The 12,016-nt window shown below is 46.7% G+C and overlaps 2 protein-coding genes across 6 annotated transcripts in view; one reads left to right on the forward strand and one right to left on the reverse strand.

The window, feature by feature from the left end:
- The window catches only part of LOC132449383 (E3 ubiquitin-protein ligase TRIM39-like), a 50,013-nt gene extending 45,914 nt beyond the window's left edge, over positions 1 to 4,099 (forward strand). For 2 of the 5 annotated variants that reach the window (XM_060040989.1, XM_060040988.1), the window contains exon 2: positions 2,060 to 4,099. In XM_060040989.1, the coding sequence (XP_059896972.1) occupies positions 2,062 to 3,690 (1,629 nt within the window). In that variant the 5' untranslated portion in view covers positions 2,060 to 2,061 and the 3' untranslated portion in view covers positions 3,691 to 4,099. Of the gene's footprint in view, positions 1 to 1,219; positions 1,949 to 2,041 lie in introns of those variants that run through there. The other 3 variants (XM_060040986.1, XM_060040985.1, XM_060040987.1) reach the window with 3 other exon arrangements.
- A 1,813-nt stretch (positions 4,100 to 5,912) lies between these two features.
- LOC132450296 (filamin-A-interacting protein 1-like) lies at positions 5,913 to 11,337 on the reverse strand. The gene is made up of 2 exons (XM_060042377.1): positions 10,767 to 11,337; positions 5,913 to 5,999 (listed from the first exon to the last, which is right to left on the reverse strand). The coding sequence occupies exons 1-2, from the start codon at positions 11,205 to 11,207 to the stop codon at positions 5,913 to 5,915; spliced, it is 528 nt and encodes a 175-aa protein (XP_059898360.1). The 5' UTR covers positions 11,208 to 11,337.
- Positions 11,338 to 12,016: the final 679 nt, after the last annotated feature.

The raw sequence follows: 12,016 nt of genomic DNA on the forward strand, positions 1-12,016 counted from the left end.
GCAAAAGAGTCGGCTTTGGCCTTTTTTGTAGACAGCCTCGGCGTTTCTAGTCCAGTCCAACTTGTTATTAAAGTACACCCCCAGGTACTTGTACTCCTCAACAGTGTCCACTGGGACCCCCTGTATGGAAACAGGGGTCACAGCTGCTGTTTTCTCCCTCCTCAGATCCACAATGAGCTCCTTCGTCTTTGTCACGTTGAGTTGCAGGTGATTCAGCTCACTCCAAGTGACAAAGTTGTCCACAACAGTCCTGTATTCACGGTCATCCCCCTTTTCAATGCAGCCAACTATTGCTGAGTCATCAGAAAACTTCTGAAGGTGGCAGGACTCAGTGCAATAGATAAAGTCTGAGGTGAAAAGGGTGAAGAGGAAGGGAGAGAGGACAGTCCCCTGTGGGGCCCCAGTGTTGCTGACCACCTTGTCAGACACACAGTTCTGTAGGCGTACGTACTGTGGTCTGCCCGTCAGGTAATCAACAATCCAGGACACGATGGGGGCCTCCACCTCCATCGCAGTCATCTTCTCACCCAGTAGAGCCGGACGGATGGTGTTGAAGGCACTGGAGAAATCAAAGAACATGACTCTCACAGTGCTTGCCGGCTTGTCCAGATGAGAGTAGACTCTGTTCAACAAACAAATCTGTTCATATTTCAGTTTGCGTATGACATAAAGCCGTGGATAGGGTTAATGACATGTTGGTTGGAGTTGAGTTTGTCATCTATGGTGAGCCCTAGGTATTTGAAACTGTTGACTAGTTCAACTGGTTGTCCTCTAATGAATGTGCGATTGAATGTCGGAGGTGTCTTGGCTGTGTGCATGACCGTTTCCTTTGTTTTGTCATTGTTTAACTGGAGATAGTTGTCCGTGCACCACGGTGAAAACTGTGTGGTTGACTGTTGGTATTCTGTGGTGGAATTGTTGTCACTGAGTAGACCTATTATGGCGGAGTCGTCTGCATATTCATAGTACGTGGTGATGGGGGCTGGGCTGCTGCAGTCATTTGTGTAGAGGGTACACAGAAATGGACTGAGAACGCAGCCTTGAGGTGCTCCGGTGTTGGTGATGAGGGTTGATGATGTTGCTGTACCTACTTTCACTGCATGCGGTCTGTTGCTGAGGGAATTGTATATCCAGTGAGTGTGGAGTGGAATAATGTCCAGATGTTTGAGCGTCTTGATGACCTGGTGCAACTGGATTGTGTTGAATGCAGAGGTGATGTCGAGTGGTTTGGCGTCTGGAGATGGTGGAGGAGGGAGTGGAGGAGGCACGCCACTGCGTCCTCCGTCCCACGTTTCGGCCTGTGTGCAAACTGGTGAGGGTCCAGCTGTGGTCCGACGGTTGACAGGATGAGGTGAGGCATTATCTTCTCCATGCACTTCGTTATGATGGGCGTGAGTGCAACTGGACGGAGGTGGTTGGGCTCTGACTGGCGGGGTTTTGGGGGTATTGGTGCAACGGTTGAGGTCCTCCATAGATCGGGAACTTTAGCTGTTCTGTATGAATCCAACAAGACGGAGTGGAAGACTGGGCAGAGCTCCGTGGCACAGAGCTTTAGCACCCTTGCCGGGATGCCATCCGGCCCCGGGGCCTTGCCAATGTTGCACCTGGCCAGCTGTGGCTGTACACCCTCCTGAGTGAAGGGTGGGTGCTGGGGTTCTACCAGCGCCTTCACAGGAGGCGGTGTAGTCCTGGGTGTCAAACCGGTTGAAGAACCTGTTCAGGGAGTTAGCAAAGTGCATGAACGCAGTGCAGCCATGTGTCGTGTGGGCGGAGCCAGGGGTTAGGGGAGGAGCCAGGGCTTAGGAGAGGAGGGAAGAGGACGTCAGGTGGAGGAAACGAAACTGAAGGTTCAGATCAACCAAAGCACCCGACGTGGAAGCAGTTCTCTCGGTCAGGAAAAAAATAAAACGCATTTTGAAACACGCTGACGGACAGAAACTACATCAAGGTGAGTAAAGAAGAACAACTCTGAGAGAAGTTAAAAACACTTCTGCCGTTATGGAATTAAAAATATAATAATGGGATTGCTCAATACATAAACCTTGTCGTCTGTGTCTAGGAATGGCCTCTGCTAACACCTCCTGGCCTGAAGAGAACTTTTCATGTTCCATCTGTCTGGATGTGTTCAGCATCCCAGTTTCCACACCATGTGGACACAACTTTTGCAGGGCCTGTATTACTAAGTTCTGGGATGAACAAGTCAAGTACAAATGTCCTGTTTGCAACAAGCTTTTCAACACAAGACCTGATTTACGGGTCAATATCCTAATTTCAGAGATGGTTGATCGGTTTGGAACGTCCGTACGAGTAAAAGAGCAGCCTTGTGTTGAACCAGCAGAAGTTCCCTGTGACGTCTGTACTGGGACCCAGCTGAAGGCCGTGAAGTCCTGCCTAGTGTGTCTTATCTCTTACTGCCAAACCCACCTGGAGCCACACCATAGAGTCGCAGGCCTGAAGAAACATCGGCTGGTCGAGCCTATGGACCGTCTGGACGACAGGATGTGTAAGAAACACGACCGACTTCTGGAGCTCTTCTGCCAGACTGAACAGGTGTGTGTGTGTCTGTTGTGCACAGTGACGGACCACAAGTCACATCCTGTTATACCTCTAAAGGAGAAATATGAAGTGAAGACGGCCCAGCTGGGGAAGATAGAGGCTGAAGTTAAGCAGTTGATCCAGGAGAGACAAAGAAATATTCAGGATATTAAAGACACAGTTAAACGCAGCAAAGCAGACGCAGACAGAGAGATAGCTGATGGTGTGCAGGTCCTCACTGCTCTGATGCGCTGCATTGAAAAGTGCCGGGATGATCTCAACCAAATGGTTAAAGAGAAACTGAAATCCACAGAGAAACAAGCTGAAGACCTCATCAAAGAGCTGGAGCAGGAAATAGAAGATCTGACCAATAGAAGCTCAGAGGTGAAGCAGCTCTCACACACTAAAGACCACCTCCACTTCCTCCAGGCCTTCAGATCCCTGAAGGATCCTCCACCCACCAGGGACTGGACCACGGTGGAGGTCCGTCCTCCGTCATACGTAGGGACCTTGAGGAGATCCCTGGATCAGCTGGAGGAGACACTGAACATGGAGATGAAGAAGCTGCGTGATGCTGAACTGAAGAGGGTCCAGCAGTATGAAGTAGATGTGACTCTGGATCCTGATACAGCTCATTCCTGGCTCATCCTGTCTGAGGATGGGAAACAAGTACATGATGGAGGTGTATTGAAGGAACTCCCAGACAACCCTAAGAGATTTACATGGCATAGATTTGTTATCACGAGGCAGAGCTTCTCCTCAGGGAGATTTTACTTTGAGGTCCAGGTTAAAGACAAGACTCAGTGGTTTGTAGGAGTGGCCAGAGAGTCCATCGACAGAAAAGATAAGGCAGAGTGGACCCCTGAGAACGGTTACTGGACTCTTCTCTACTACAAGGATGTGTTGGTATTTATTGATAACCCTGTTGTCCGTGTCCCTCTGAGAGCTGAGCTCCAGAAGGTGGGGGTGTTTGTTGATTATGATGAGGGTCTGGTCTCCTTCTATGATGTGGAAGCCAGGGTTCATGCTACTGGCTGCACCTTCAGTGAACCTCTCTATCCATTCCTCGGCACAGGTCCCCGTGATTATGGAGGTAACAACTCTGCCCCCCTGATCATCTCACCTGTCCATCAGACTAGGATCTATGTTTGGTAATAAAATAATCAAACGACCAAAACAACTGATGTTGTTTCCTGAATTAGAATCTCTATTGTATGAGATCTGAGAGAACTGTATTCATATCTTAATTTCATTTTTCACATGTCATTTAACAAGGAGTAATTCATTAAGCCATTAACACTGTACTATAAAAAATATAACCCATTATAACCTATAAGACTACGCTATGATGTTCAATGATTTTTATCTGAATGTTTTGTTATATTTTTAATGAATGAAAAAATTGTAATCAGATAATGTGAAATGTTGATTTTGATAACATTATCATTAATTGATTTAACCAAATGGTAATATTCCTTTATTATATGTGAATCATGGTTGTCAACACAATACAATGTTTGTAAACTTTTGAGATTTGAATAAAAATCTACTAAAAGTAGAATGAGGACATCTTCTGTGGAATAGTTACATTATCAGTACAATATATATTCAGCACAATATATACATTCTCAGTACAATATGTATTCAATGGAATAGGTACATTCTCAGTACAATACGTATTCAGTGGAATAGGTAACTTCTCTGTACAATGTGTACTCAGTGGAATCGGTACATTCTCAGTATAATGTGTACTTAGTGGAATAGGTACATTCTCAGTATAATATTGTGGGAGTGTGTTCTGCTGGTGGCTGGTCTCAGCAGCCTCACCTTGCCCGAGTCAGACTGAGTGGACTATGGGGGTGGGGGGGGGCTGCACACCTGTTGGGCATTGAGGGATCAATGCAGGGACGTCACTAGGATTTAGAGGCTGGGGGGGCTTAGCCCCTAGCAGTGCCCGAAATGCATGCGAAATTTTTTCATCACATCTTTAAAGTGGTTCTTTAATTCATATTACAGTAGAGAGTACAGCAGAGCATCTATCAGGGCCTGTTTTCTCTTACTCTTACTTAAATGACCCCTCACCCCCAGCCCCTCCCGCCTGCGCTCTCGGAAACTATTTTAATCCAAAAGACAACTTCTAATTATATTAGTATTTATTTCAACTCATACTCTGGATTATTATGTTAAGTGTAGGCATGTTACGATTTCCTTGACAAAAAAATAAAAATATATATTTTTTGTAAAAAAAAATAATATATAATTTTTTTTGTAGGGGGGGCTTTTGAACATTTTAGGCCTAACGACGTCCCTGGATCAATGGATCACTGGAATCATCGTGTGTGTGCATGTGCGTGTGTGTGTCCCACTTTAACCGCCAGAGGGTACTCTAGTTCTTCAAACGATGCAAACTTTACAAAAGAAAATCCCTGAAAAAGCCGGAGGCATACTCCCACTCCCTCGACTGGTTTATTAGTCTTATATCGAGATATATAACTACATTTTTCTACATATGTGTTTTGAATTGTCGTACATATATATACACCCACACAAATATGACTTCCAGTTTAAGGGCAGATTATAACGGCCTTCAGAACCTCCTGTTAGGTAGAGTAGGCCTCTCGCTCTCGCTCTCTACAAAGGGGCTTTGGAATGGGAAACATTTCATTGCCATGGCAAGCCCAAAATGTAAAATTAAAGACATGCATATGGGCATGCAGAGGTCTGATTATTAAATATTTTGCAAAAATTAGAAAACGGAAAGGGATTGGACGACTGTTGTGATGGTTGGCTCATTTCAATAAATGGCAGAAATTGTTAATCTTGCAGAATACTATACTTTATCTTTCATTGAGGTGTTCTAAAATCGAAGAATTCCAAGTAATGCCTAGAAAGTGTTACTGTAGAGATAAATATTGTTTATTATGGACAGAAACATGAGAGAGTGTACATCACAGTCTCTCCACACACGATCATTCAGTGATTAGAATCCTCGGGAAGCAGCAGATAAATAAACACACGGTATAAATGTGAGTTATATTAAAATATACTCTAGCTGGCCGTCCCCAACGAGAAGGCATTACAGTCAAGGCACGTGTAGTTCAGAATAACCAGTGCTTTGAGTCCTCTTAAACCATGCAAATGAGTCGATATCTTCGCCTGCTAAATAAAATAACATCGATAAAAATCATCATTCAACAATAATATCCATAAAATAACCTGGTTTTTATTCCTCTAAATGCGGTTGGCTCTAAGCCCCGCCCACTAGCCTGAGGGGTCCGGCGGCCATCTTGTCATTAGCGTGACCAGACGCCGTCGCCACGGAAACGCTCAGCTCTTCCCGCCCGACGAGGAGGCGGGGCCACACCCGGCCGACCTCCTCAGGTCGGCCGGGTGTGGCGGGACGAGGACGAGGAGGCGGAGGTCTTCAGGCCCCTGGACATCGGGATCCGGGACGCGGCGCCGGCCTGGGGATCGAACACACGACACCGACCGGCGGTCAGGAGGGTGACGGGCGGTGTGGTCAGGGGGAGGGCCTGGGGGCGGGGCCTGTTCACCGCTCAGGACCGCGTTCAGACGACCACTGACCGATGTGAGGACCGCAGAGTCCCTCACCGGCTGAACAAGACCCGAGACTCACCTGGTCAGAGGTCACCTGGACTCTGCAGGTGAACTCCTAGACTCCGCCCAGCAGGGCTGGCTGTGCAGAGAGGTCTCAAGCCCCTCCCCTCCGACTAGTTGTATGTTGTACATCCTGGCCCTTAATGTACGCACTTATTGTGTGTTGTATTGAGCTATAGTACTTAGTTATGTAGCAGCTTATCCTAGCTATCTCTGTGGACTACGGGGAACGGGTTAACCTAGTGATTGTTGGTGATTGGCACTTGGTATTATGAACATCCTTATTGTACCGACAGAGTTTTATTGTTTTACTTTCTTATGACGAAAATACTTATTGCAAGTCGCTCTGGATGAAAGCGTCGGCTAAAGGTCCTAAATGTAAATGAGGTAACGGTGTGCCCAGTGAAGCTCTGTCAGGGCAGCGAGCGGCAGTCACTCATTCATCTGATCTACAGCGAGGACTCAACGGCCGTTCAATACGGTTCATAAACACACAGCCTGTTCAGCGCTCAGAGGCTGTACCTGGGATGAAGGGGGATACAAATAAAATGAAATAGAATTTAACGTCATGCATGAACGCATGTCAACATGAATAGTGTGGTCAGCTGCTCTAGGGGGAAACACACCTCCCTTGATATCATTAAAAACCTTTCAGACCCAACCGCCATTAAAGGTGAAAAACTATACGACCGGGTGTGGGTGTGATTAGCCGTTACAAGCCGTTTTAAAAAGATGCCTCTTCTGACATCACTAGTGAGCGTGTCCACACAGAATAGGTCACAGCCCACCTGTGATGTAAGAAGAGGCGTCTTTTCACAACGGCTGGTAACGGCTAATCACCCTCACACCTGGTGGTGTAACATGTCACCTTTAAACACTGTTTAGAGGAATGTTCTCTTTGAAACTCAACTTATTCCTCAACAAGAGCCTCTCTACAAACTGAGGAAGAAACCATCCAATCAGAGACCAGAAGGACCCAGGCGGGGGTCACAGGTCACCGAGCGGGGGTCAGAGGTCACCAAGCGGGGGTCAGAGGTCACCAAGCGGGGGTCACATGTCACCCAGCGTGGGTCACAGGCAGGGGTGGACTGGGACAAAAATTCAGCCCTGGCATTTTCTGTCCAGACCAGCCCACTACATTATCAGCACTAGGGGTGGGACGAGACGAACGGGAAGAACCCTGTATGTACCTTATTAAAACAATTTAATCAAGTACATACATCTGAATAATAGTACAGCACTGAAAATAGCAGTTGTTGCTTTTTTTTGTTTTTGCATTTCAAGTTTGTGTCTCTTGTGCTGCTGACAAGAAAGGTGTGAAACCTGAACAGGAAGTTAACAGACATCCTGCGGTCGCTGCATCTCCAACCCCCTACCTACATGTCTACATAACCCTTGTTATATATCACACTTGATCCAACGCTAAATTCTCTCTTGCAGTTTTTAGTCTGTTAATGTGAAAATATTTTGGTGTAAGCCCAGCATTAGTTAAAACCAGACTCGGACAATAATGACAAAATATCATGACAAAAATCTAAATAGAAACATATTACAGAGAGTAGCAGCATTCGAGCTGAAACTCATTTGTTTAAACTGTGACTCAGTCATTGTGAAAACATAAATAGAGAATCGAATTTTTTTTATCTGTAGCTGCGAGAAAAAGTCTATGACATGAATTACAGGTCTAAACAGATATGCATTCTCATATTAGACATTACTTTTTCACACAGCCATAGATAAAAACAAAAAATATAAATTCTCTATTTATGGTTATAATTAGGGCAATATATATATTGCCCTACTTCCTCGTCCGCAGCCAGCCAGCTACACTCCTCACCAAATTCATGACCTGCAAGAAACAGCAAACAGAACTTGTACTCAGTATCTGTGTACTGAGTGACAAGTATATGTAGCCATGTAGACTTTTTGTGACGTAGTGACACTTAGTGAACAAATGTATCTGTCATGAAGGATGACTTTAGTCTTAAAAGAGCCCTAAGGCCTACCTGCATAACTGTTAATTGAACTTAAAAGAAATGCAGATGTTTGAAATTAAAATCATCAATATGAAAATCTTCAACCAGGAAATAAACCTGTGTTTCAATCTGAGACGAAATTACGAAATATGCTACATTATCAGCACTAGGGGTGGGACGAGACGAACGGGAAGAACCCTGTATGTACTTTATTAAAACAATTTAATCAAGTACATACATCCGAATAATAGTACAGCACTGAAAATAGCAGTTGTTGCTTTTTTTTGTTTTTGTATTTCAAGTTTGTGTCTCTTGTGCTGCTGACAAGAAAGGTGTGAAACCTGAACAGGAAGTTAACAGACATCCTGCGGTCGCTGCATCTCCAACCCCCTACCTACATGTCTACATAACCCTTGTTATATATCACACTCGATCCAACGCTAAATTCTCTCTTGCAGTTTTTAGTCTGTGAATGTGAAAATCTTTTGGTGTAAGCCCAGCATTAGTTAAAACCAGACTCGGACAATAATAACAAAATATCATGACAAAAATCTAAATAGAAACATATTACAGAGAGTAGCAGCATTCGAGCTGAAACTCATTTGTTTAAACTGTGACTCAGTCATTGTGAAACCATAAATAGAGAATCGAATTTTTTTTATCTGTAGCTGCGAGAAAAAGTCTATGACATGAATTACAGGTCTAAACAGATGTGCATTCTCATATTAGACATTAGACTTTTTCACACAGCCATAGATAAAAACAAAAAATATAAATTCTCTATTTATGGTTATAATTAGGGCAATATATATATTGCCCTACTTCCTCGTCCGCAGCCAGCCAGCTACACTCCTCACCAAATTCATGACCTGCAAGAAACAGCAAACAGAACTTGTACTCAGTATCTGTGTACTGAGTGACAAGTATATGTAGCCATGTAGACTTTTTGTGACGTAGTGACACTTAGTGAACAAATGTATCTGTCATGAAGGATGACTTTAGTCTTAAAAGAGCCCTAAGGCCTACCTGCATAACTGTTTATTGAACTTAAAAGAAATGCAGATGTTTGAAATTAAAATCATCAATATGAAAATCTTCAACCAGGCAATAAACCTGTGTTTCAATCTGAGACGAAACAAGTTGCATGGTAAACTCGCAAAGTCAAGACGAATCTCTCTCTCTCTCTCTCTCTCTCTCTCTCTCTCTCTCTCTCTCTCTCTCTCTCTCTCTCTCTCTCTCTCTCTCTCTCTCTCTCTCTCTCTCTCTCTCTCTCTCTCTCTCTCTCTCTCTCTCTCTCTCTCTCTCTCTCTCTCTCTCTCTCTCTCTCTCTCTCTCTCTCTCTCTCTCTCCATAGAAGAACTTCTATGAGGTCAGGAAAACCTGTTTGACAGGAGATGATGGTAGCAGAGAATATAATGAGACATTTATGAACTACCAATTGTCATTTTATCACACATATAGTATGTTTCTTCATATAAACCTTTAAACATACGCATATTGCATTCCTCTCACCACATGAAATAGTCATCACCTCAGTAAACAATAAATGAATTGAAAGATAACAATAAATTAAATGGCAAATATTGCAAATTAAACTAATTATTTCCTATAGGTTTACTTGTATTTTGTGCTAAAATTGAAAGTATCTCATCTGTATTTACAATACAGCTTGATTCTGCAGCTCATTAGTCCATGTCAATGTTTACTGATGCTATGGCAACAAGAGACTGCTGACGTTAGAAGCTGTTAGCGAACTTAGCTAAATCATCTGAACAATAATAACCCATAATATCACAATTCGGCATATTTAAACCAAATCAACCACACCTACCAACAGTCACAGCCCTTCAACTCTGGGCTAATATGTTGTCACAAGTATGCAGTTAATGAGGTCACATCACATCACCTAATTTCATTGTACAACTGAGAACATCTCTTTTGTGCATATGACAATAAACACCTTGAATTGAATTGAATCACATTCAATGTAAAAACGTTTTGTTTTGGACATGTCTCAAAATGTAGCCAAGCTAGCCACAGGCTAACGTTACTTGGCATAGATGCCTCCACTCGCTCGTCTCCCGGCGCAGCAGCACCAGCTGGGGTGTTGACCCCGGCACCACATAGGTCTGTACATTTTGAACATATAGCAGCTTCCACCTCCAGAGAGTCGCAGTTTTTCAGCGCCGGACGCTTCTCCATTTTCAGCTCCGTCCCGACTCCCACGGCAGTGACTCCGGCCCGCGCCATGAGGCCCCGCCCACCCTGGTTTGTGTTGTGATTGACAGCACTGTCTGGGCTCTCTGAGCCTGTCAGCCCATGATTGATTGACAATGACAAACATGGAGCAATAATATGTGTCGATGCTGGCCACACACTGCTAGCCCTCTGTTGCCCATTGGCCGAATTTAGAGAGAGAGAAAAAAACAAAACAGCGGACCGGCCCACATTTGGTCAACGGCACACCGGGACGATGCCCGGTATGCCAGATCGCCAGTCCACCCCTGGTCACCGGTCACCCAGCGGGGGTCACAGGTCACCCAGCGGGGGTCACAGGTCACCCAGCGGGGGTCACAGGTCACACAGCGGGGGTCACGGGTCACCCAGCGGGGGTCACAGGTCACGGGGGGTACTCACCGGCGGCTGCGTGGGCCGGCAGGTTGCCGAGGTGATGGGCGTGATGGTGATGCTGCTCGTCATCTTCCCCGTCGCCGTGGCGCCGGCCTGGCGAGGGGACCGGAGGACCGTCCCCGTGGAGGTCTCCCTCCCCTCGGCCACGCCCAGTGTCCGGACGCTCAGCCCCGCCCCCCCGGGCCCCTCCCCCGGGCGCGGCCCCGCGGGGCCCAGGTGGATGTGGATCCGGTTGTCCTCGGTGGTGGTGATGTTGGACTTCCTGCCCGGGGCGGGCTGCTTCTCCGGGGTCAGCCTGAAGACGCTGCGGCCGGGGGTCCCGTCCTGGAGCTCCGGGGGTCCGGACGCCTCCTCCAGCACCGGGGAGGCGCTGACGAAGAGGACGGAGACCGGGGAGCGGGCGCCGGGGCTCCGGTCCGGGGACGAGGTCCTGGAGACGGTCGTCATGGTGACCGGGGAACAGCGGCCCCCCGTTGACCCGGGGCGGGGCCTTGTCCGGCGGCCCGCCCGCCTCCTTCTTCTTCATCCAGGGGATCCAGGACCTCCTGGCGGCCCCCGGCTCGGCCGCCGCCGCGGGGGGGTAGCGCTCCGGCACGGCGGGCTGCTTCAGCCCCTGCTGGCGGAGGTTGCTCATGAGGTGGTTCTCCTCCAGCACCGAGTTCCTGATGAAGCCGGCGGGCGTCTCCTCCTCCTCCTCCTCCTCTTCCTCTTCCTCCTCCTCCTCCCCCTCCTCCTCTTCCTCTTCCTCTTCCTCTTCCTCCTCTTCCTCTTCCTCCTCTTCCTCCTCCCCATCCTCCACCCTCTCCTCCTCTTCCTCCGTGTAGCGCACCACGGCGTCCGTCTGCATCTCCGTCTCAGGCCTTCAGTCTGTGATGTGCTGAGCTTTCATCTCCTCACATCCCATAATAATAAGCGCTGCTCCCCTCCCAGGACCCGATCCCGGTCCCGGTCTGGACCCCGACTCCTCCTCAGCTTTTACGGGTTAATTTTTATGACGTATTCGGTCCAGCAGAAGAAGATTCAGAACATGGATGGGTAAGCCTTCTCTGTTCTAACCCCATGTGCTTCAGGTTACAGACTACTGACACACAACATGACACAAAGATAATCATGCCCCATAATGTGATACGTATCATGAAGTAGCCTGCATTTATGACTTTTTATACTGCATTGTTATTTTATTTGATGGCGACACCATTGCTACGTTTTGTTATTGTCAAGTTATGTTTTGGGGATCAGCTCTTGCCCAAACATGA

The sequence above is a fragment of the Gadus macrocephalus genome, chromosome 21 (genome assembly GCF_031168955.1).
Source record: "Gadus macrocephalus chromosome 21, ASM3116895v1".
Lineage (NCBI taxonomy): Eukaryota > Metazoa > Chordata > Actinopteri > Gadiformes > Gadidae > Gadus > Gadus macrocephalus.

Coding starts and splice junctions, on each gene's coding strand:
- LOC132450296 (XM_060042377.1), bottom strand. CDS start 11,207: ATGACGACCGTCTCCAGGACCTCGTCCCCGGACCGGAGCCCCGGCGCC. Junction 6,000..10,766: donor GCCGGCCCACGCAGCCGCCG/GTGAGTACCCCC, acceptor TTCGATCCCCAG/GCCGGCGCCGCGTCCCGGAT.